Raw genomic sequence first — 24,724 nt, 5'->3', positions numbered from 1 at the left:
TAGCCTACTTTGTCAAAATGTTAGTCACAGCCCAGGGACACAGTTTGGATTTGATAAAGCCACATGGTATTTAAGATCATTAAAACTGCTCAATATATTTCAGTGTTAGCTTGAAAACCTGACTTACTGAATTATTAGAAATGGAGCATGTGGTATAAATTTAGCAGCCCCCAATGAATTTAGTATTTTACATCAGCCAGATTTCACTTGACACAAAAATCTGAACTTTCACCTGTATTTAAATGTCTGGATTTCTTGCTCTAATTTTATGTAAAGAAAACGTCCTACTTGGTATGCCAAAAATCTTTGCAGGTTAAATACTACATGCAATGGCTGCCTGAACTGTTAGAATTGTTATATGAATTAATTGCTGCTGTGCTGCAGCAGAACACTGATGTTAGTGTTTATCATCAGTAAGTTAGGGTCCTGACAGTCCTCCCTCAGTGGATCAATCCTTGCAGGTGTTCATGGAAAGGGGTAAAAATCAGCCTTGCCCACAATTATGTGGAGAACAAAGAGGTTGGAGACCATCGTGTTACAGGTAGGTGTATCTTTAACAGAGCACATGGATGTGCTTTTATGCATAAATTAGTCTCAAAAGAATTCAGTATTCAGGATCAATACTGAATCAACCCCAGTCATATGGTGATCAGTATGATTAACTGCAAAACGAGCGACTCCAACCAATGCGATTTGCACCACCAACACCCAACATCCTGCGTGCCACGCGCCTCAGGACAGCACAAACCCTGCACTGCGGCCAAGGAATTATATCAGGCCTGCTCCCAGCAGAGCAGCAGCCCGTCCTTTGCTTCTACGAGAGCAGCAAATCGTCTCTGCACGCTGCTTGACACTGCTGATGGTCTCTTGTTCCTTGGATTTACAAAGCAAAGCAACACAGGTACAGCACTAGGCTGAACTAATCACACCTCTCAGCTGCCCACCCTCACCCCTTTCTCTTACCTGCTTCGGCTGCACAGGTTGCATCTGTGAGATGAGGACAGGAACAGCATTGCTTGCACAGATGAACAGGAGACTTCTGCACAACGCGTACGTCGCAGTGATAACAGGGCGAACGTGTGTCTAAGTTTGTTTATTAATTCAGTCTGTTCTAAGTTGTACAATTATGAAAACAACAAAACGACTGCTGGAAGCCCAGGAATATTTACAATCTCGCCTTGTTGTAGTGAGGTCAGTCTATGTTGTTGCACAGATTGGTTATGTTTGGTACCACAAGATGTTGAAAATTCAGACAAATTTGAACAGATTAACAATTGTATATACAGAAAATAAAAGGAAATTCAAGTATCAAAATACAGACAGATTAAATAACATTTGTATTACAAATCAGTCCCACTGCCATACATCACAATTAGCAAAAATGTCTACATTGCAAACTGAACTTGACTGTTCTCTGCCCTGTTAGGGAATCTCAGGTTATTCTTCCACGGGTAAGAAAAGTGAACTAGATCTACTTGGTAAGAGCAGCACATTTACTTCCTTTTGAAAAAAAAAAATAAAAATGCAGTAATGCCAATAGGAGACCTACAAGGGAGACTTTTTGCAACAAGACAGTGTTGCAAACACTGTGCTTGCTCTAAAATAAAGATCTGATTGCATGGAAATGATGCAAGCAGAAGAAAGCCAGGAAAAATTCTGCTACTAGAAACTTCTGAAGTGGGGCGGTATGAGCATTAAAGCAACTGAACCCACATCAGCTGGGCACAGAACGAGTTGGTTGGAGGTACTATTTGGCATCTGGTCTGTGTCTCACAGCAGCCTTGTGAAGGCATGAACTTTTCACTACAGGTACATCCTGGAAGGTGCCCTACCTCCTCCCTAGGAGGGAGACAGGCATGTACCCCTTAAGAGTTGCATAATTTTTATCTTCTAAAAAGAACAATTCCAAAGAAAGCTCAAAACCAGCTACGGTTAGGTGGTTTTGTTTGTTTGTTTTTGTAAATACAAAACTAAAAAGGAAAAAGCAACTTTGATTTGGAAAAAAAATCATCTACTCCTTTATAAAAAAAAAAAAATCTTAGTAAAAAAACATCTTAGCAAAAGTCTTTGTCTTGAGTTCTCAGCCTGGACTCATGCCGTGTACAAATCAAAGCCTGTAAATCACAATCTGTTCTCGAAAAGGGGAACAAAACCTGGGGCAGCACCACCTTTTCCCAGGCAGGCAGTACAGCAAATGCATTTTAATTCAGTCATATTCAGCACCAGAAATTTGGGGCACTTTCCTCCGGGTACCATGAAATCCTGTAGGGAGGAAGAGCCAAAATACTGCGTAATGGATGCGTTAAACAAATTACTAGGAGTCAGTGACTGGCATGGTCCAGAATCAGTCTCCAGCATGCAAGTACCTCAAAACCCACTGAAATTAAAGGGGAAGATGCACTGCCAAAACAATTGCTTTGTCTATTAAGTGAGAAAGAGCATCTGGCTAAAGAACTGTTGGATCACTAAAGACAACCATGGAATTATACACAGGACTGGAAAGGACCACCAGGGTCACCAATTCCAGCCCCCTGAAGATTGGAGTCTTCATCACCACGTCACCTCCAAGCCAACCTTCAAAAAGCTCATGCATCAAAAAAAGAAAGGTGTCCCTCCTCCCAAGCAGAGGTTCAATTTGCAATCTCTCCAAAAAGACTTGTTGCCAACACACCAAATATTTACACTTACACCAGTATGAATTGCAACATACGCATAACAAGGAATGTTAGGTTTCCTAAATTCATCAACTTAAAAAAAAAAAAATCTCCACTTTCCCCTCCTAATCATTTACAGGTCTATGCCCTTGGGATTATGGTTCACTTCTCTCCTTTCTTACTGGCTGGAGAGACTAAATGAAATCCTGACATACAGCAGCAACTGGAGTTAAACAGAAATTATTAGGGCATATCATTCTAGTAAAGCAGCAGGGTACCACATCCCCAACCATTACAATGCCTGTCGAGATTGTAACAAATGTGCTGCGCTACGTTTTTGCATCTGAAGGATTAAAAATCACAACTGTTTTAACAGCTCTCCCCCGAGAGGAACAGTACTGTGAAAACACATCAGTCACAGCCAAAACTACTGTTAAATACTCCGGTAATTCAAAGAAAAATCAGCACACAGCACCCCTTCAAGATGGCAGTGTTTGGGGATACAGAACTTTGAATGGGGCCAAGCCATCCTTGGGTTGATATGATTTATCCTCGGGTATGGACTGTTTCAGTGTAATGCCCAAAATTTAACTCCTTTTTTTTTGTTCATCTTCCAAAAACTGTTGCACTAATTAAATAATGAGCTAGTATCAAAAAAGTGCTAAATCACAATTGAATAAGCTTAAAAAAAATCCAACCCTTCAGGGCATAACTGCATTTAAAAACAAGACAGGTGCACAAGAGGCTGGAGTCGCCTCCAGGTATTCAGTGCGTAAATGGGAAGAAATTGTGTCCTTGCCATAGAAATGTCAAGTATTGCAATGCAACAGTTCTCTGTAGGGGAAGCGAGCTTTGTACCATTGGTAATACTTGGCCACAACCACTCGGAGGTGAAAGATCCTTTGCAGACTCTTTTCCTTAACTTATCTCCATCCGCTATAAAAGCACGGAATGGCTTGGAAAGCAAAGGATGCAGACTTACCCTGCAAGGCTTCTCACACTGGAGGAAGTTATTTCCAAGAATTTGGCATTTCTCTACTGTTCACCCAGAATTGAAGCAATTTTCAGTACCATTAGAGATGCGCACACCACTCCCACTGCTAAGACTTTCTATTGTACTCCTTGCCGGACTGCGTGGATTCTCAGTAAATAAAGATAATTTTTTTTTCCCTCACCAAAAAAACCTGCAGTGCTACATTTAAACCGCGAACTGGATTTACTCTGTATCATTTCACATGTAAAAAAAAGAAACGGGTCGAAAGAAGTTTTTTTTTTTTCCTCAGCCTAGGAAACGTGACATCGCTCTCGGCCTCGGAAGTCTCAACTTTTCCTTTGCTAGAAATGGAGAGCTGCTTTTCTCAGCTGGAGGCTGGGATCCCTTTCCCCCTCTGCTTTGGGAGCCCTCACTGAGCAGCCATGCACCCACTCCGAGGCAGACACCAGTGCCAGATGGGGATGATCTTCGTGTCAGCAGGCCACTGCTTCTTAGGTCTCTGCCCCGTTACTACATTTCCGTGGTAGGAGACAGCTGCCCGGAGATCAGCTTTTCAGAGGCAAACAGAAAGGAAGATAATGGAATGAATGATTTCCGAGTCATACACAAACGAGTGCCGGGAAAGGCGAGGCGTACAGCCAGGAGATGAGACACAGCCGTGAGGGTTAGGGACACAGAGGAAGCTTTGTAGTGCGGGCAGGGCCGCCTGCGATTCCAGCTGGGTTTGGACGGCCACCCTCAGAAAGGCACATGCACTAGCGGCCCCGTTTCGGGAGGAACCTGCTGCTCCCAGCTCAATGCAGGGGGAGATGCAAGAGCTCAGACCCTCTGAAACCAGGAATAGGTGCGGGCGACTGTACGGTAAATGCTTACACGTAGAAACTACACTGCCATTGCTATCGGTTCTGTTCCTCTCTGAAGGATACCAAACCCTCAGGGCACTCGTACAGCTCGGAAAGCTGCTGGGAATCAAGCCCCAGACCAAGCTCTCGGAGCACCTCTGACGCTGCAATGTTCTGCTGGCCACAGTGCTCCGGCTCGTGGGACAGCACCGCAGTGCTTTGGGCAACTCCAGCGCAACCTCTGCTTCACACCCATAGGCAGAGGAACCACTGGGTCTACGTTAAGGGCTTCATAACACAGGAAATACGTCTGCTTTCCTTTTCTTGCTTCAAGACAATCCCCTGAGTCCTCTCACTGGGATGCTTACCAGCCTGGCCCTAATTTTGAAGTCAGTTTGCCACTCAGTGCCATTAAGCCACAAAGGACTCCAATGATCAAACTCATTCCCAGGAAAATGGCTAAATAAAGATGTTGAAACATCGGATTTCACCACAAGTCTGGGGAAACAGAAGCAGCGAGGCAGAAGCTCTAAAACCCCAGCAAAACTCAGGCGAGCTCGTTCTGTCCCCTAAAGAATGGCTGGAAATAACCCAGGGCTGCTGTTCTGACCATTCACTGATCATGAGGGGAGATTTGGGGTAAGCTCCAAAAGCTCTTTTGGAACCAGAGCACTGCTGCAGACCTGTGTGCTCTCTGCCCACGTAACCCGCGGTGCCCACGCAGCCACGGCACGTGGGTGAGCGGGTGGCTGCCGCCCACCTTCAGGTGTCTAACACAGGCTCACTGTCACCACCAGCCCCTCACACCTGGGCTGCGAGGGGATTTTTTTAGACCCCTGCACGAAGGTGAACGTCAGCGAGCTATGGCCCTGGCCACGCCGCCCAACCTGCCCAACCTCCCCCCGGGAAGGGTGCGGGAAGGGTGCGCGGCCGCTGCCCACGAGGGGCTGAGCAGGGCCCAAGCCGGGGCTTCGCTGCAAGACCCGGACGGCGTCCGTCGGGAGAGCGAAGCTGAGCGCAAGGGGTTTGCTGCCACTGTGTGGAAGTTGCGGCGCCTTTCACTACGGGGCCCCACAACAGCTCTGTAAACGGAGCGAGCCTCACACCCTGAGAGGTAGGTAAGTGCATTCCCAGCCTGAAAACGGGGACACCGAGGTAAAGAGAGGCTACGTTGCTTGGACATGCAGCAACTTAATGAGTAGAAGTTAATGAGAAGCTGGAGTCCTGCTTCCAGCCCTGTCTTGCCATCAGGTCACCCTCCTCCTCCTCAGTTTCATCTCAGAGAGCTTTGCAAATGCAAGTGAGGGAACTGGGGGCAGGTCTGTGACAGCTTGCTCGGGTGCTCACGGGGGATGTGAACTGTTCTGCAGCCCCAGCTCCGCTCCAACCTGTGCCAAGTGCCCCGCAGACTCGTGCAAACGATTCCCAGCCTGGGATTAAAAGTGGCTTCTACTGAGATACACAGAAATGGGGACACGCTCCCAGAGGAAAACACGCAGTTGAGAAGCAGCCAGCACAGGCTGAGGTGCCCACTGACACGGGGCCGTTTCCAAATGAAATCCTTGCTCCAAAGGATGAAAGGCGACAGATGTTTCAAGATCCCTATAGCCCTCATCGTGCAACATTTTGTAGACTGAAAATAAGCTTTGGGTCAGCAGCAGACTGATTTCAATCACATCTCTCCCTTCGGCAAAAGAGGAAAACTGCAGGGAGCGTGCTGAACGCAGCCCAGCTCCGCCTGCTTTACCAGACCTCTGCCAGCGCAGTGTCCAGCCCCTCTCAAACACCTTTCCTCCCCAACGCGGGGCTAACAACACGTGCCTTTCAGTGCTTTACCTCTTCACCATCTTTACAAGTGAGAACTACACCCATAGGTCACAAGAAGTCTGTCTGGTGAGTGTAAACACAAGGGCTACGGGGGAAAATCCTACCAGGGACTGAAATGCATGCAGCCGAAAAGCTCCCGCGGGCGCTCGCTGGGGGCCACCGCGCCGGATCTCCGGGAAGGGTCAGAGCTCACAGTGGGAACGATCACACCCGGCCCAAACCTGCGCTCCCCTCAGAGCAGCTTCTCTGCTCCAGGCTTCGAGGAGAGAGATCGTGGGCAGGGACCCCGTGAGGAAATCTAGTGACCGTGTTATTTGCAGACAGCATCACAGTGGTTAGTGTCGGTTCGAATGACAGGTAAGAGGAGGGGTGAGTTCACCAGAACAGGATGCAGCCGTGGCTCAGTCGGGAAATAGAGGATCTAGGAGGAGGGAGTGCGTGCACCGCAGAGACGGGAGGTCTCCATCAGTCCAAGGATAAGAAGGTGAAATAGAAAAAAGGCCTGGGGAGCATCACGTTGCCCCAGGGATTCACAGTGCCAGAGCGAGGGGAAAGACGTGAAAACGGCAGGCGGCTTCCTGGATCCACAGCTCCGGCTGCCCCAGCCTGCGCCCCTCTGCACCTCCCACCTCACGGACATCTAACAGCGTGTTACCCTTGTTTCCGAGTAAGGAGAATTCACAGTGTTCAGTAGTGATCAGGTACAAAAGCCGTTTAAGTCTACAGTCTCTTAAGTGCTGCTGCCTTTGACGTAGTGCCTACGCGGGGCTCAGTGCGAGCAGCTGGAGGAAGAGGGAGTTTAGAACAGCAGACAGATCAGATCGCAAAGGCACGGTTAGACTAGGTGGACACAGGGGTTGTTTGCTTTAGAAGATAGTGGTCTCATACTTAGTGCTGAGGGTCCGCTTGGAGTCCTGTTTGGGGTCCACGACCCAGGAGACACTGGCATGAGACTGGGAGTCTTGGTCCACTTCAGGGGGCTCCAGCTGGAAATGAAGGAGAGAAAGAGAGCGTTAGGGCATCGCGCCTCCGAGGCTGGGACAGAACAAGTGGGCACTCAACGCGTGGAGAGGCTGCTGCTCTGCCCCAAAATGCCGTGTGCAGGGAAGCAGCTCTCACTGCGGAGGCATTTGAGCCCTTCACAGCTAAAACATTTCTAAGCACATCATCCTCAGCCCAGCACCCTGAGATGACTTCCTGAGCTAGGCCTGCAAGCCCCTATCACCACTAGCGACAGCTTCACTTCGTTTCACAACCAAGCATGAAAAATTCAGCGCTGTGGAGACGGCTCTATAAAAAAATCAGAGGCAGAGGGGGAGAGAGGGAGACAGCTCCAGGCAGGTGAACTCCCATGTGATTTACTCTCCTGACCAAGCAAGGCTCTTTCCTCTTGTCCTCCTGCATCAGGATCCTACAGGAAGGTTACCACCACCAGAAGAGCAACGCGGGTAGCTGAGAGCTGCCGCCCTGCATCAGCGGGGAAACTCTGAGCAGTTTGTCCCCGGGGTCCATCGGAGCCCGCAGTGCAGGCCCTGGAACGAGCGGGGAGGGAAAACGGCGGCGAGGCAGGACACGGGAGCACGGCAGGAGGCACGGGGGGGAAGCAGGGAGGCCGGTGGCAGCTGGAGCAGCCCAGGGCGGGTGGTAATGGGAGATGGCAGGAAAAGGGTAAAGACCTTAGCTCCGGGACTAACAGACTGCAGCGGCAGGTAGGAGGGGCGGTGTGTTGTACAGGTGTGACAGTAACAACAGCGGGTGTCGGGAGGGAGCGGCACCTGAGCGGGGGGAAGCAAGCAGAACAGAGACAAAAGGAGACATTAAAGGAAAGCAATGGCTGGTGCAGCAGTCCCTGCTCCTCAGCAGCTCCGACCTCGGCGCGTTTTGGCTCCGAGGGCGCTCCCACGCTGCAAACTGCAGGGTGCCCACTGAGCTCCCTGTGCCTCTGCAGGTTTGCACACAGGAGCTGCACTGGATCCAAGCAGGACACTTAACCCCCATCCCACCCGGGGCATTTCCACCTCTTCTCACCCTCATCCCAGCAGGGGAAGCCCCGCCACCACAGCACAGCCACCAGCAGAGCCACAGCTGCTGCAGTACCGGCAGTGCCTGACGCTACGGGCACCCCGTCTGCACCCAGGCTTCCCCACCACAACAAGGGGGTTTAGGCAAGCTGTGCCCAGGAGAAACCCCAGCTAGGACCACGCAGACGACACTTGCGCATACGTACTGCAGATTTCCTCACGCCGGCTCGCGGTTTAGGCACCGGTTTGGAAGATTTCGTTTCGATCGTCTCTCCTGCTGCAGCGCCCAGCGGCTTCGCTCTCTGGGCTTGGAGGGCCAGCTGGTAGGCGACCTCAAACGCCTGCCCCAACGTGAGGATGATCTCGTACGTCAGGTTCTTCGGAGAGAGCAGAAAACACACAGCCGTTAGGTGCATGTCAGCTCCACACCCTGACCCATGCACTCGGCAGCCGAGGGACGAGCTTGCTCTGGAGACGCAGACCCTCAGCAGGGCTCATCCTGCCACGTCCCCAGCTCCCTCTCCGCTGAGCAACGTCCCCCACACCTTCCCGGGGCCACTTGCAAGCCTGCTGTGGCCCCTTGGGCATTGCAACGTAGCAGCGTTTTGCGTCAGAAAGAGAAAAAAGCCCAAACGTTCTGCATAACTGATTCTGCCCAAGAAGAAAAGCAAGCGATGCTTCCACACACTCAGTGAATTAAAAGGCTGTTAAATCAGCCTATTACACTGTGTGTAATTGAGAGCATGTTAGGGCTTTGTTCACAGCATATTCCCCAAGAGGAAAAATCTCCTGCCCTGGTTTATTCAGCACTGGAGACTGCAGTAATGAAGGCAGACAAATATCCTCTTTGTCAACAGGGCTGGAAAGTAAAAGCATTCTGAGCTAGGACTCCTAACAGAAGGTTTTAGGGTAGAAATAGGTAAGAGCCCCGGAATGGGCCAGATCCTGGTCTCTGCCTTGCCAATAAAGCTGAGTAATTACACAACTGCACAGATTGGACCCACCCGAAACAGAAACCACCGCTGGAGTCTGATCACACAGACTGAACCCGCACACAAAGAGGTGTGAGTGTCAGCTTCCTTCAGCAACGCTCTGACTGCTCAGACTGCAACATCTCTCCTGGCAGCACCTCAGGGCACTCAGAGGTGGCCTGAAGGGAGATGGACAAGCTACGAGCACCACAAACAGCCCCGAGGCCGGACGCTCCACCCCGACTCACCACATCCACGGTGCTGAAGACGTGGCAGTAGTGGTGGCTGGTCTGCAGGTCCTTGGTGATGTAGGCGAACGTGCAGAGATCATCGGGGTCCTGAGCAGCGCAGGAAATGTTCCGGATCTCGTGCTCAGCAATGACGTTCTGTAGGACACAACCACAGCATCACCCTTGTGGGGAGGGCAAACACACCCAGCAAAGGGAGCGGTGACAAAGCGTGTGCTGGGGACAGGGAGGGGTTTCTCCCAGCCAGACCAATGCCAGCTCTTTCCCCTAGTAGGAATAAATGGCAATGGGGTCCCCAAGCAGCCTGCTGGCCAAGCCTTTGGCATTCAGGTAACCGTCACCACCCTGGTGCTCCCCCCTGGCCCCGGCAGCTCAGCAGGACCAGCCGTGGCTTCTGGAGGCACCAGATGCGACCTGCAGCCCCTCAGGCAGGTGGCACTGCAAGTCTTGTCCCTCCAGGCACCAGCTTCCAGGCGTTTTAAGCTCACCTTGTTAGAGGCATCGATGAACTTCACCCCCTTGTACGTGATGGACAGTATTATGGTCGGGATCTTCTTCATATGTTCGGTGGATTTCTTTGGAAAAAAGAACACTCAGGTGAACGGCTGTGAACAACGCCCCCGTCCTCAGCACCACCCCAACCCTGCTGGGGGCCAGCACAGACCCTCAAGGGCAGACCCCTGGGGGGCTTGGACCAGGAGGCAGAAAACCTGCTTCTGGTGGAAGGAGACGGGAAGGGATGGGGATCTGAAGCAAGCCTGGTTTTCTCAGCAAAAACCCTGATTCTCCTCCTGCACAGCCACACAAACTAGAGGGAAGGGGGCCAGGGAGAGGCCCGTTCACCAGGGACAGTGGCCACAGCCTGTTGCATGGCCTGGGCCCCTGCTCTCCCTGCCTGTGGGGTCTGGAGAACCACAGCTACACCAACACCCCCCCATTGCCCTCTCCTCATCATCCCCCTCGGGCTGCGAGCCGACCCCCCCGTCCCCACAGCCCCCTTACCCTCATCTTGGCACAGGCATCCTGCGTGGACTCCGTCCCTCGGAGGTCCTTGATCAGCATGGAGCCCAGGTACTGTCAGGAGGAGGAGGAGATGTTAACGTGCTCTCAGACACCCCGAAGGCTTTGGGTGCAAACCTCCCAGCCCCGAAGCAAGGCCACAGCCCGGCGAGCAGCCAGCAGCCACAGCTATAGAGGAGCAGGTCACCCAGGGAGGGGGGAGGATGCGTCCCACCTCCCCGTGCAGCACCCTGAGCCCACGGCCTCCTTGCCCCATCCACCCACACAAGCCAGGAGCCACTTACGTTGGCCTCGTACCCGCAGGACTCGAAGATGAGCTTCTCCGGCTGGTGCTGCCAGTTCTGGACTGGGGCGTACGGGGCAGCCAGGCTGGGGGGGCGCAGGGTCAGCTTTGACTCCCGACGCTCCTCCTGCAGGGGTAGAAAGGTGCACGTAAAACCACAGCGCATCCTCCCCGGGGTGAAACACAGATCTTGGGGGAGGCTCTGGGGGTTGATGGTTCCCAAAATCATACAGAGGCAGGGAGGGGGCAGCACGCTGTGGGTGAAGGTGCTCGTGGATGTGCACGTCACCCATTTGAGCGGTGAGACCGAGGCCCAGGTTGCTGCCCGTAGGCTCCCTGTCTCTGTTTCCTTATTTTCTCAGCTAAAAGACTAGGAAAGCTACATGGCCTCCCTATTTTCTTCACGGTTTCCTTGTTTTTTTCCCAGCTTTGGGCCTACAAGGTGAGCTGCTGGTGGTGGCAGCAGCAAAGGAAGCTCTGCCGGATCTGCTCCCTGACCCTCCGTGCATCATCCTAACTCCTCGCTGGCTCCAGAGGAGGGGGAGCCTGCACTGAGCCGTGCAGAGGGGCCCGCAGGACGCACGGAAGCAGGCACTGACCTGTGCTTTGTAGCGGTCCACTCTGGAGTACGGCGCAACCTCGCTGCCCCGCTCGTGTTGCCTCTTCCCGGTGTCTCCGGAGGGCAGCAGGAGATCTGCGGATCTGCCCGTGCAGGAGTCGTTCTGGCTCAGGGGTGACGACGTCTGGGACACCAAGTCCTGGCACTGAAATGGGCAGACACCGAGACCCGTCCCCGTCAGCCTGCGCCGCAGCCCTGCCCACACCGCGCTCCTCCTCGCGCTGCCTCTGCCCCCGCTACCCTCTGGCCTGGGAGCAGGCAGCCAGCACCAGCAGAGCAGGATTTGGCTGCTGGCACTTCCCTTGGGATGTGCTGGTCCTGCAGGCGCTGTTATCTGTATCATGCTATCAGCACAGCCCGGCCAGGATTTGTGCCAAGTCAATGCTCGAGCAGCAGCCACTGCCCTGCAGCCACCCAGAGCGCGAGGAAGGGAAGGGCTCGAGCCCAAAGCTGTGCCTTGGCTTCCAGTTGGCATCACCGTGATAATTTCTCCCTAGGAACCAGGACCAGGGTCTGCACTGCCCCTCACAGTGCCCAGCACAACGGGTGCAGTGAGCAGAGTTACCAGGGTCAGCCCCTGCTCTGCGGGCTTGTGGCTCAGCACCTTCACTCAGGCTGTTTCTTTTCCCCTCCGCACCCCTGCTCTGCTCCAGGACGGTTCCAGGCAGGTACGCAGCAGCCAAGCACATCCCCACCTCCTGTCTGAGGAGGGCAGGAGGCACGCCGGGCTGCGGGCAGGGTGTTTGCAGGGCTCTGCTAAAGCACCAAGCAAAGCCCTGGGATCAGCCGCCCCCGGAGAGCCTGGCTCTGCCTGCAGGCAGCACTCGCAGCCTGGCCGTGCCAAGCAGCCCGGCAGGCAGCGCGGGGAGCTCGCAGCTGCAGCACGCATTAGTCCTATTCAAGGGGCTTGCTTAATTTGCCATTGACGTCCTTCCGCTCCCCAGCCGCAGCCAGGCGCTGGGAGGCACCAGCTGCAGCGCCAGGAAGGGCTGCGAACGGCCCCGTTCTCCTCCTCAGCCTCCAAACCCCGCACACCCACCGGCCGGTGCTACACCAAAGCACTCCTCTCCCCACCACTGAGCCCCAGGAAGACGTCTCAGGGAAGCTGGCTGCTTCCCACCGGGGCTTCTCTCGTCTGGGAATGCGGTGGGTGAAGGCGTGGGGTTTGTGGGGTCACCCTCCTGGCTCCCAGCGCTCTGGGTGCAGCGCCAGCACGAAGCTTCTTGCACCTAACTCTGGTTCCTAAAAATTCCAGGACACGGCAGCACAACTTGCCGCAGTTACGACTGCTTGAAAAGCCCTGGGAATGCAGGGCAGAAGAGAGGAGCTCTGCAGCAGAGAAAGGAGCAGATGGTTGGGATGGGGAAACCCCAGTCGCTCCCAGTTCCTGCTCCAGGAAGCCGATCTGCAAACACTGGGAGGAAGCAGTGCGACCCGCTCACCCTGCGTGCCTTGCTGCCCTCCTACGAAGCTCGCAGGTTTAGCTGCAAGCTCAGTGCTTTGTTAAATCCAGCTCGCAGACAGCAATTCTCAGCAAGAACAGCAAACATGACCGCTCCCCTCCCAGACACCCCAGTGCAGAGGGGCCTGACGTCCAAAGCTCCCACTGCTGCAGCAAAAATCAACATCCACAAATCACCCCGAGGGCTACTTGGCTGCGGGAGCAGCAGCTCTTAGACAACCCCAGCAGCCCAAGGAGACGGATCTCAGCCTCCCCAGGGGTGCAATCAAAACGTCAGGTCCCAGCTGCATCCCATCGCAGCAGCTGAGCAGGGTGCATCTGTCCAAGGGACGGTGCCGGTCGCTGCTGCGTGGCCCAACCAAAGCAAGGTTTGCCTGGCACAACGTGGCACCTGAAATTTGTTCTTTCTGTCCTCCAGGGTTCAGGCTGGTCTGAGATAAGGGGAATTTTCCCCTTCCTGCAACCAGGAGGTTTTCTGATGCGGGTGCTTGTGAGAAGACCCAGCAGAGATGAGGAGGAATCAGACAGGTCAGGGCTCCGGCCAAGTGAGAGCCGGTCTGGCTGTCACATTGCCAGAGGTTGCTCAGTCTGATTTGGGGTGGGAGCATCGGGCTCTGCATCATCTACAGCACCAGCTGTGTCTTGGGCTCTGCATCACCTTCAGCAGCAGCCAAGGTGCGTCCATGGGAACGGCTCAACACAAAACTCCCTCCTCTGCACCGCCAGCTGCGTGTGGTTGCCTCAGCACTTCAGGAACTTTCTTCCCAAACCACCAAGTGTCTGAGAGCCGGGAGTAACCCGAGCTTCCAGGTCAAATCGATTTGTTCTAATCAGAAAAAAAAGCCTTTTTTTTTTAGGAAAAAAAAGCAATGCAGTTTTCAAAGATCACTCTCTACACTTATTACTCTCGCTACCTACTTTCAGAGGAGTTTTAACTTAAATATTGACATTGTAGGGGTTTTATTTTCTTTTTTATTGATTTTGCTAGGCAGAATTTCCTGTGCATGGAAGAAGCAGCGGAAGGCTGAACCAGCCTCCCTGCTGAGCCTCGCTGCCCACCCAGGACCTGCGCCCTCCCTAAATGTGCTCCCTGAGCCCCGCAGAGGTGTCAGCCGCTAAGCAGGAGGTGGTGATTCCTGGCAGACCCTGGACTAGTTCTTTGAAAGAAAAGGGAGGAAAGCGAAGGCGAGCCAGGGCAGAGCAAAGCACCCGGCCACTACTGGGAGTGGGGACACAACCGGTGACTCACTCTCAGCTGCGAGAACCGCGGCGGCTTGGCCGGTGGCTCCTCGTAGGGCCGGTCCGCCAGCGAGGCGATGATCCTCTTCCGATGGCCGAGCAGGTTCACCTTCAGCACCTGCAGGGAGAGGCGGGTGGCTGTCAGCAGGGCTGGAGAGATGCACAGCAGCTTTGGGGAGCACAGGAGCTGCAGCTCCCCGCACGTCCCCCAGCTTTCCTGCCCCCTGCACGAAGCGAAGCGTCCCCCTCCGAGCGGTGCGCTCGCGTTGAACACAGCTCCCTGCGAGGAACAGCCCGGGGGGAAGGCAGGCAGGACCCCAGCAGTACTCACGTTTACTATTTCAAGCTCCCAGAGGTTTTTCACAGTGTCGATAGAGCTGTAGCCGCTCGAGAGGAAGGACTGGATGTAGTCCTGCAGCCCCAAGGAGTCGAGCCAGGCGGGAACCGAAGGCTGGCTGTTCCCATCGCAGCCCAGGGGTTTTAACTGCGAAAGCACAAGGCACAAAGAGGTTAAAGCCCCGGGGCAGGGAGCCCAAAGCATGCGGCGTCTGCAATTACAGCCAGTTTAAATGCTATCACCATCTCCCCTCGCAGCTTTAATGTACAAAACATCGCTGCACAAACTGGGAATGAACCTCAGCAGCCTCGCCCTTGCCGTGAGCCCTCTCCCAGGTGGGCAGGAGAAGCTGTGGGGGCTTCGAGGGCACCACTGCCCACCCCAAGCACAGCGAGAGGCACGGTCTGCCTGGGATAAGCGAGGAGAACAGCTCCAGAAAAGCCCTTTCCGTGGCCTTCCCAGCACAGCAGGCGAGCTGAATCCTCTCTGAACTCGCACGCAAGGGCCCTGGTTACAGCAGGGGAGGTGTCAGTGAGGTTAGAACTAGTTTCCCTGGCTCTGCACCAGCCTTTCTTCTTGCAAAAACCCCTTTTCTCCTGCTCTTCTCATTGGCACTCCCAACCTCTGCAGCCACCGAGCCAAGGACACGCGGCAGAAGAGGCTGCTCAGAGCAGGCCCCCCAGGAGGGACACCCCCCCCCCGTCCCCAGCACCGAAATGCCTCCTGGGGTCATCCCACCCCCGGAGCTGGAGGCCCACACGTTCCTCCTCCAAACCCCTCCCCGCTGCCCCCGCCATCCTTTGGGGTCACTGGGACACAGCTGGAGGCAGAGGGCCTGGTTTTGTTCCCGCTGCCCTCAGATCCATGCCGGGCCCTGCTCCCCGCGGGGACATTGGCGCTCACCTTCGGGAGGGAGCGAGCTGCCTGCAGGAGTTTGCGGCGGTGCTGCGGGTCACCGATCCCGATGTCCCGAAGGTCCTGGTCTTCCATGACATTACAGCCCTGCGGGGACAGGAAGGGGAGACGTGGGAGCGGAGCCCATGCACGTTACAGCCCCCACCCCACCTCGGTCCCCAGCACTGCCCGTGCAGCCCCCTGGTGCTGGCCCCGAGGAGGCAGCCCAGCCCCACGCAGCCTCACGTCCCCACTTCGGCACCGACACAGCTGGCAGAGAGGGGCTGTGGCACTGCAGCACCCGCAGGGTGGCCTGGGGGGAGCAGTGCTGCTGCCCCCTGCCCAGCACAGCCAGCCACGAGCGTCTTCACCCAGCCTCTGGGTTCCAGGCCATCATTACAGCGACCTTGTCTGAGAGGCAAATTGCTACTTAACAATGCCATTTCCCAACGCCCGAGTAACCCCCCCAGCATCTGAGTGACCCCCAGCATCAGGCTCTGCTCAGCCTCCCTCCAGGGCCACCGAGAAAACGCATTTCTTTCCACGAGAGCAGCAGAGCTCAGCTTTCTCCTCCTTTCCCTCATTCCGGGGAGCAGCTCACCCCCAGGGACGTGCTGCCTGCCCCTCACTGCTTGGCTACAGCTCGGCTCATGCCCCCTGCCCTGTGCGGAGCAGGAAGGGATGGACGCATGCAGACCGTGCTTACTCACCCCCCTCCACCAGCACCCGTTTCTCCCCGTACCTGGGGGAGCTCAGCGTGCAGCCCGGGCTCGGCTCCCCATGGCTCTCGTGCGACCACGGCACCGCAGGAGCGAGCTTGGGGCTCAGGGACGCGCAGTGCCAGCCCGCACCCAGATCTCCCCCCCCCAGGACCTGCCTCCCTCTGCTCTCGGGAGAGGCACAGCTGAAGGTCTGAGCTGCCGGCGCTCCGCTGTTCCACATTTTGGTTTTGTAAGAGAAACCTAATTAAAATTGGCTGTCGGGCAACGTGCTGCTGCAAGGGCACACGGGCTGCGCAAACAGCGGGCAGGACGGCCAGGGCTTCGGGAACGGGAGCTGGGGGGAGAACCTCTCCCTGTTCTCTTTAAAGGGCAGTTTTTAAGTTCCTTCCCACTCTGCTTGCTCGGTTTGTGCCCCCACTGGAAGATGGGGCTCAGCCACGTGCCACGTCCGTAGCCTGTCACGGTAACTCCTTGGGCTCTCCGTCCCCAGGATTTGCTCTGCCACCAGGGCGCTGAGATGAGTGCTCAGAGCAGCGGCGAATTAACGCTGCAGATAAGAGGTGCCCGAAGCAATGTCGCTGGGAGAGCTGCCCTCGGAGGCCAGACTGCAGAGAAACAATTATTTAGCAAATGACAGTGGCAAATTAAATCAGCGGGTGGCTGGGAAGCAGGGCTCGGCAGGCGCTCGGTGACCGCCAGCGCCCGCAGCAGCGAGACGGGCGCTCCTCTGCCCCCGTCCTCCCTTGGCAGGCAGAGCCGCCCGACGCCCTCGATTCCTGGGAGGCCTTGGGGGGACCGAGACCGCAGATCTGGAGCAGACAGCTGCAGCACAAAAGCGTTTGTCGTCGGGAGCTGCTTAAACAGCCGAAAGCTGGGGCTGAAGGCCCTGCAGCTGACGAGGGCGGTTTGTTCCCTGCCTTCCCAAAGGTCAGCTCGCAGCAGCAGGCTGGGTGCTGGGTTGGGGCACCCGCTGCCAGCTGCAAAGCGCCCCCGGGGCCACTCAAAATGGCACCGTGGGATGGGTGGCAGCTCCACGGGGCCACACTCTGATAGATTGCACCTCGTGTCCTGCAAGCCAACCTGCACCTGAGTGGTAACAGCACACGAAGCCTCCGCCAAGGATGGAACTGTGCCGTGGAAGCTGCCCTGCGCTGCTCCCAGTTGCAAGAGGAGGCTCTCTGCTGGTGGAAGGCTCTGCTGGTGCCCATGTGCTGGAAGAGCAGCCCAGGCTCCAAACCAGGCAGAGAGCAAACCCCGACCCCAGCAGGGCACAGAGGCTGCCGCTGTCAGAGGCAGCGATCACCCAGCTCGTTAGCAGCAGCCCGCTGATAAGGGAACACATCCCTCCTTCCTTGCTCACAGTTTTTAAGCCAAAAAGCCCCTTTCAGTGTGTTTCTGTAGCAGCAGGAGACGTGTGCTTGGCTCGGGGAAGAGGATGAAGGGCAGCTTAACTCCACGGCCACGCACCTCACCCGGCCAAGCGCTTTCGCAAGCTGCAGCTCTGCTGAAGAGGTCACCAGAACGTCCTGGGGAGGAACCATGTGTGCAAGGAATTCATCTCCTGGAGTGAGATGGCTTTTAAAGGGCCTTTAAAATGGACAGAAGGTGACCAGAGCCAGCAGTGGGGTGTCTCCAGAAGCCTGGTGAGCAAAGCATTACCCTCCTGCTGGGGTGAGGGGGCAAAGGGCAGCACAAGGGGACGCCTCCCGACATCCCCACAGCAGCAACAGGTTAAGGTCATGGTGTGGGTACCTGGAGCCTGCAGCTCCCAGCCCCTCAGCCCGCTCAGCACCCCGGGACCTGCCTATCCTTGAGCTCAGCTGCTCGGTTCCTCCCCAGAGAGCCAGGCGCTGGAGCTGCAGCAGGCGCAGGGGCTCGGGGTGGATGCGGGCGCACCGAGCAAACCTTGCACACACCAGCGAGGGCAGCGTGGACCTGAGCAAACGGTGACATTGGCTACACCTAAGTCTCACGTACCAAAATCAATAGGTTTGCTGCTCCTCTGTGCATTTTTTACTCCTGCTGATTTTCCAGCGTTGAGCCTTTTGGTGCTAGTGTGCTGTAGCACAGCCACGCCTGGCTAGCACGGCCCCTCTCCAAACGAGCAGCATGGATCTGGCTGTGCATGCATTTCCAGTTTGCTCACACATTTCCAGTTTGCACACACATTTCCAGGTTGCCTGTTTTATACTGACATGTGCCATGCCGGGCCCAAGGCAAGGCGATAGGTGTTCTCCCACTTTTGGCATCTCCAATTCAATAAAAATGGCTTGCCGTGCAGCAAGGCTACAAGCTAGTTAAATACTGTAAGAGCCACAGCTTTCTCTACTACTCCTTATTTTGATGTGTCACATTAAATTCCCTCGGTGCCAGTCTGTATTCTCAGGGTACTTAACCAGGATAGACAAAGCAGAGCAGCTCTGAATAAATCATTACTCTATTGTGCATGAGCCTCTGCTTGGAGGAGAGTCCTTTATACCCATCCGGATTTCATCTCCAAAGAAAAAAATAAGCTGCCACTAAAATAGATAATTAAATGCAAACACGCTGGAGATCTTTTAACCTTTGCCAGCTGAACAGATGAGCTGTTTATTCTCAGACTTTAAACCTGTTTGCATTTAACACGCTGTTCAGACAAAAGCCAAGGGGCAGGGGTGCTCCGCACAGCGCCCTGGTCCCGCTGCCACCTGCCCCCGTGCCACACAGCGATTGCCACGGGTCTGCTCGGTGCCCTGCTCTCCGTGTCTGATAAATCCTTCACATCAGGAGCCCCCTAAGCAAGGAGGGTTCCCTGGCACAAAGACTCTGCTGGGATCCTCTGCAGCTTTCCTCCTTCCCTGCCTTTCCCAGGGGTTTGTGCTTCTCACCACCAGCCTTCAGCCTTCTCTTCCTCCCTGCCCTGGCTTTCTGCCCTCTGCCCTGCCAGGCACCGAGCTGCCAAGGCCGCTGGGTCTGTCCCTGAAGCAGGCAGGAGCCATCCCTTTGCTGTAATAAGCAGGGGAGAAATGGAGAAACATCCCCACCCAGCAGCTCGCAGAGGAACAAGGGAAGAGGAGCTCAGTGACGAGCAGAACAAAGCCTCTCCACCACGCAGCGCTGCTCCAGGGAGACTGCCTCGATGCAGGGCTGCAAAATTCCAGAGAAACTGCTCTTTGGTGAGGTTTGTAAAAACGATACCCCACTGTACAGTGTATTTTTGTGTGTGTGTGTGTGTGTTTTTTTGCTGTTTGCTTTTTTAAAAGCAGGCCATTGGTGCTGACAGAGGTCAGCAAGCAGGCCAGGAGATGCCATCTCCTGATCGCCTCGCTGCAGGCTGCCGAACAGCCCCAGCACCCCGAGCCCAGGCTTATGGCTGGCCCCGCTCAAGGTCCTCTGAGGACAAACGCAGCAAAAGCCCAAGGCAGGGGAGAGGAAAGCTCCCAGGGACTTGCTTTGCTGTTACCCAGTCCTCTACGGCTCAGAAATGCCAATTAGAATCACCCAAACTTTCTGAAGATGTAGCTCGGGCTGTATCCGTTGTGACAAATGCTTCTTACCTTGTGCAGGCTGCCAGGCTGAGCACAGCTCGGGGCTGCACGAGGACCAGAGCTCTCCTTTTGCTCATGCTGGGGAGCGGGGGTGTCTGAGCACCCCGTCCGTCCCACACCTCACCATTTTCTCCTTCAGGGCACAGGCGACAGCTCCTCACTTCCATCAGGAACAGCTCTCGGCACTGCCCGCCCTGCAGCAGGGATGCGTTCAGGGGTTGCTCCTAGAGCACTTGTGCTGGCATTAATCCGGATTTTGGTACAGCACCCCATGCACACGTTAATAACTGTTGGAAGTGTTTTGTTCCTAGAACAGCTGGGGTGATCCCTGAAAAAAAACCCTAAGAAGCAAAGGCTGTGCTTTTTTTTTTGCAGCAGGCACAGGAGCACAACGCGTCCCTTAACTTCCCTCTGTGCATCAGTTTGGCCCAGGAAACATTCCTGCCCTTGGTCTGGGTGTCACGATATCATCCCCAAATCCGTGCTCCAGCTTCTTTGGGGCTGAGCAGAGCTCCCTTCACAGAGCGGGGCAAATGCCCAGGACCACAAGGGGCACCTCCAAACCCTGTCCCTGCCCTCTGCGTGGCCCCAAAGGAGAGCAGAGATCTTCCAGTGACCTAACTCTTGTCTGGACGGAAACCCAGCTTTTAGAGCAAGGCTCCGCTTTAGTCACGCTTCGCATCCTACTCTGTAATTAAACAGCCTGCGAGGCTCCAGGTTTCTCATCAAAGGAGAAAAGCACAGTCGGAGGTCGCACTGTACGAAGGCAGCGTCCCCTCCTGCCAGTTAGGTGACCCCAAAGCCGAGCGTGCCAAAAGCGGAGCCGTCGAAATCTGCCAGCACTGCTGCTCCAGCAGGGCGCTCTGCAGGCACTTAACTACCCAATTTTCAGATGCTGCTTCTTGCACAGAGCCTGGCTCGGGTCCATTCTCTCTTTCCAGCTAAGGAAGGGCCCAAGGCAAAGAAAGTTTCGTATAGGACGCGGAGCCTTATCCAGCCAGCGATGCAGTTTAATGAATCCCGCCTGTCTCGCTAGGCTCACGCTCATACAAGTGCTGCCGCTGTTACTAAACCATGTATTAAAGACAGGCGGCGGACTGCAGGGAAGAACTGAGACCAGAATGTGTTTGCTATTAAAAGCAACAGATGCAAAACCCAAACACAGCTTTTCCAGACTACAAAGGCTTCTGCAAACATCTATAGCAGAGTGCCTTCAGCTGGATGAGCCAAAGCATCCATTTTTTCTTAGATTAATGCACACAAAGCTCTTTTTTCTCCCCCTTCTCAGTAAATTCAAGACAATTTGCATCTTGTCAAGGATTTTGCTGTCACTGCTCTTGCTTTACTTTTGGCAACCAAGAGCCTGGATGCTGGAGATGGAGCCGCATCCAGCTCACCACAGAGCCAGCGCGAACAGGGATAACGCAGCAAGTCCCAAAGCACAGAGGCTGCGCCTCCCTTCACCCCCATACCACTCACCAAGCCCTCCTTTTGAGGCAGGAAAAAAGCATAAACACAAAGAAGGATTCTGCACACTTCTATAAAGCCACCAGCCTTCAGAGCCCGGCAGCCTTGGGCAGCACCCCGAGGGAAAGGGAAGGCAGTGAATTTAGGAAGATGAGCTACAGCGAGAGCATTCCTGCGAGCTGACAAAGCCACCAAAGCAGCCGGCAACAAACTCCGTCCCCAAATCCGTTAGCAGCTAAAGGCTGAGGGTCTTGGTTCCCTGGGGGGCTGGAATTTGCAGCTTGCATTCTGTCTGTGCATGTGCACAATCTGTTCTTTGGGGCTTCTCGTCCCCTTTCACAGCCCCAAAGACCTAAAACCTCCTAGGGTGGATCCAGCCTCGAGCGGAGGCCCCGCTGAGCACCTACAGCACCACGAGCCAGCCCTGGGTGCTCAGCCCCTCTGACAAACCCGCTCCGGTGGCTGTCGACCCCAAAACTGGGACCTACCCACCCCAATTTCATGGAGCAACAGCAGCCCTTGGCCACGAGAATTTATATTTGTAGCTGGCCTCATGGTTTCGTGCCTTCCCTTAGTGGTAGCTGCAGTTCAAGGTAGTTCAATAGAAACTAGGGGAAAAGAAATATTTGTTTTGCCAAGGCCCTGACAATGAAGGCCCAGCTCTTCACATAGCATTGATTGTGGAAAGGGCTCCTATACAAAAGCCTACAATAAATCCTAGATTAGCACACAGCCACTTCATTTTTGCTTAATTTTTTTCCCCCCATGCACACTGGCAGCGTGACAATGGCAACGGAGGGAATCGGTCACGGTTGTCAAGTTCAGGCAATTTTATTGAGAGCAAAAAAAATTAACTGCTACTTTAATGGCTTTTTTAATGTTTATTGGGCCTGGAGCTACTAATGAATCAAATGTAAGTATTCTCTAAATTGCCAGTTCTGGTCCACCCACTTCAAAACCCACTCTGAGCTCGCTGCTCTCCGCGAAGTCGCTTTCATGGTGCGCGGTGCTCAGTGCTGTGCTGCCCTCGGTCCCCAGCCCTCAAAAAGTCCCCAAAGTGCTCCCTCAGAGCCTGGCTTCTGCATCCCACAGGTCAGGTGAGGCTGAACACGCTCACACCGTCCCCATCCAAAGATAACCCAAAAAAGCAAACCGTCCTAGACAAAGCACAGCCCTCGTGAGCCACCCAAGCAGCGCCTGACGCACTGGAGAGCTGTCAAAAAAATCCTTTCGCTGCATGAATTGGTCCCCGCTCAGACGCTTGGCAGGAGCTCTTACACCAGGGTCCAATTCCGCTCTTACGGGGTGCTCATCCAGGGCATCGAAATCAGTCTGGGGACCGAAGAAGAAATCCGTTTCCAGTATCCTGGCAGCAGTGATAAACAGGAGACAATACCATATAATGTGGCTTATGAGCTCCCTAAGTCATAAAAATAAATGAAAGCCATTTCGGCAATAAATCTGCCAGCCGGCATGAACCAGGCCGCTGAGATCCTCCGATCGGATTCACCATTGTTAAGGGTGGATGGCCGGCACGTCCAGGTGGCAGCTGCCCCTCGCTCCCCAACCGCTCAGCCCGCACCAACGTGCAGGATCGGTCACCAAATGCCACTGTGGGGCAGAGAGAGACACACGGCACAGCCTTTAGGAAGAGCAAGCCCAGCTCCAGCAGCTCGAGACCTCCTGCCCGCTCTGCTCCCCGGATAGCTGGAGGTTGCTTCAGCTTGAAACCAAGGTCGGCTGCCCAGGCGTGAACCGCACACGGATCTACCTGTGCCTGTCTGAAGGAATTCCCCAAGGGCTGTGAGCGTGCCACGTTCTCCCTCTATCTCACCACGTGCAGCAGCTGTGAAACCTTGTCTGTGGGATCTCTGAGAGGTCGCTGGTCTGAAGAGGTCACCACTTGGTGCAAAACGCAACTGGAATACGGCAGTTAAGTTCTGCCCTAGATGGCTACTTGAAAATGGCAAAATGAAAACTGGTTTCAAATGAAAACAATTCTCAGAGCACGCTGAAAGCCCGGCGGCACCTGGGGGGCAGCGCCTGCAAGCCAGGAGGGGCAGTGGGGAAGGGGACGGTGCAGAGCAGAGCTCCCACTCACTGCTCGTGGGAGATGCCCGTGCTCCAGCAGCATGTGGCAGGTGAAAGCAACGCGCAGCCAGCACCCGAGCACGGGGAGTTGCAGGGCAAAGGGGATCCAGCCCCGTGCACATCGTGTCCCTCAGCGGCTGGAGAGCTGGCGTCAGAGCCGGCCTGGCACACGCTCAGAGCTGTGTTTCAGCCCTGCTCTGCTCACACATCAAGCCAAAGCCTCGGCTCTACGTTATTATTATTTTTCTTAACTGCTTGCATACAAAAGGAGGGAGAGGGGGAAGGCTATTCTGCACTGAAGACCACTGCAGGCTAATCTAACATGGCACTGAATTGCATTTAATCTAATTAACGTCACTACTCTAAATTATTTGCGGATACCCCGTTCTCCCAATCCTGTCATAATTCTACCACTTCTCCCCAATTATGAAAAAAAGAAAACCCTCAAGGAGCCCAGGGCACTACACGAGGAGAACAGATTTCCGTTTCTGATGCTGTCTGATTGAATCAGCATTAGCTGCTTTCCACACACTCCGTAGGAACACAGGCTTGAACAATAAAAATTAAAAAAAAAAAGCCATAATAAATAGGTTATGTTCTCTTTTACCTGCTCATTTGCGAATCGAAATATCTTTGGACTGAATGAGAAGTTCAGGCACAGAATAATCACCGAACAGAGCACGTGAGGTTTGCCCTTCTCAGACACCAGGAGCCGTCCCAGGCAGCACCGGGCAGTCAGCCCTCCAAGGGAAGGGCAAAGCTTCAGCAAGCATCCCGGACAAATGTATGGGCTGTAACAGATCACACACTAATGTACAGGTACAGGCAATGGCACTCTCTTCTCCGTTTTGGTGTCAGGGTTCCCCTGTGAGCTGCTGCAATCCCTTGCCACCACCATCTCCATCCTTCCTCTCCCCAGCGCGCAGCACAGCCCAGCCTGGCCTCTCTCCCCAGGTCGTCCCGTGTTTGCCATGGGGCACTGGGATGCACTCTGCATCTCACAGCCCCAAACTGGTTTCCCCGACCTCCTGAAGTCAGAGCACCTCCTGCAAAGGCAGTGATGACCACAGGGGACGCAGCAGGACCCCTCTCGGTTCCTACTCTGACATTTTTCCTACTCTTACAGCTCCCTGGGTTCATTACCAGCCAAGGACAATTAAATTGATTTATAGTGCTTTTTTTTTCCTGAATGACACTGCTCACTCACTGCTACGGCTTTGTGAGCTGACCTTTTCTTTTCCTCCTCCGGTGGAGGATGAGGCAATGGGTCTCCTGAAACGCCGTGCAGACACCAGGGCTGCATTCCTCCACGTGGGAGGTAGCAGCGCTGGCCTCTCTTGGGTGGTGGGGTATTCTCGGTTCATTAGGGCTGTTAGCATTTGGCATGCACTTCTGCTGAGGATTTGGGTCTACTTGCAGAGCTGTATTTTGCTAAGGCCAGGACAGCGCAGCCACTGCCAGTAATCCTCAGCGAGCAGCTTCAATTCGGCGATGTTTACCCATCGC

The 24,724-nt window shown here is 54.6% G+C and overlaps 1 protein-coding gene across 19 annotated transcripts in view; it reads right to left on the bottom strand.

Moving 5' to 3' along the window:
• Positions 1-1,078: 1,078 nt before the first annotated feature.
• The window catches only part of ANKS1A (ankyrin repeat and sterile alpha motif domain containing 1A), a 106,091-nt gene continuing 82,445 nt past the window's right edge, over positions 1,079-24,724 (bottom strand). For 11 of the 19 annotated variants that reach the window (XM_068660105.1, XM_068660107.1, XM_068660111.1 and 8 more), the window contains 11 exons: positions 15,421-15,519; positions 14,512-14,664; positions 14,191-14,298; positions 11,460-11,624; positions 10,862-10,987; positions 10,560-10,631; positions 10,046-10,132; positions 9,558-9,695; positions 8,545-8,715; positions 7,994-8,092; positions 1,079-7,303 (listed from right to left, as the gene is read on the bottom strand). In XM_068660105.1, the coding sequence (XP_068516206.1) occupies positions 7,184-7,303; positions 7,994-8,092; positions 8,545-8,715; positions 9,558-9,695; positions 10,046-10,132; positions 10,560-10,631; positions 10,862-10,987; positions 11,460-11,624; positions 14,191-14,298; positions 14,512-14,664; positions 15,421-15,519 (1,338 nt within the window). In that variant the 3' untranslated portion in view covers positions 1,079-7,183. The remainder of the gene's footprint in view (positions 7,304-7,993; positions 8,093-8,544; positions 8,716-9,557; positions 9,696-10,045; positions 10,133-10,559; positions 10,632-10,861; positions 10,988-11,459; positions 11,625-14,190; positions 14,299-14,511; positions 14,665-15,420; positions 15,520-24,724) is intronic. The other 8 variants (XM_068660112.1, XM_068660116.1, XM_068660120.1 and 5 more) reach the window with 5 other exon arrangements.

This window comes from Anas acuta, chromosome 24 (genome assembly GCF_963932015.1).
Source record: "Anas acuta chromosome 24, bAnaAcu1.1, whole genome shotgun sequence".
Classification (NCBI taxonomy): domain Eukaryota; kingdom Metazoa; phylum Chordata; class Aves; order Anseriformes; family Anatidae; genus Anas; species Anas acuta.
Note: the sequence above shows the minus strand (reverse complement) of the source record. Positions and strands in the feature narration are given on the sequence as shown.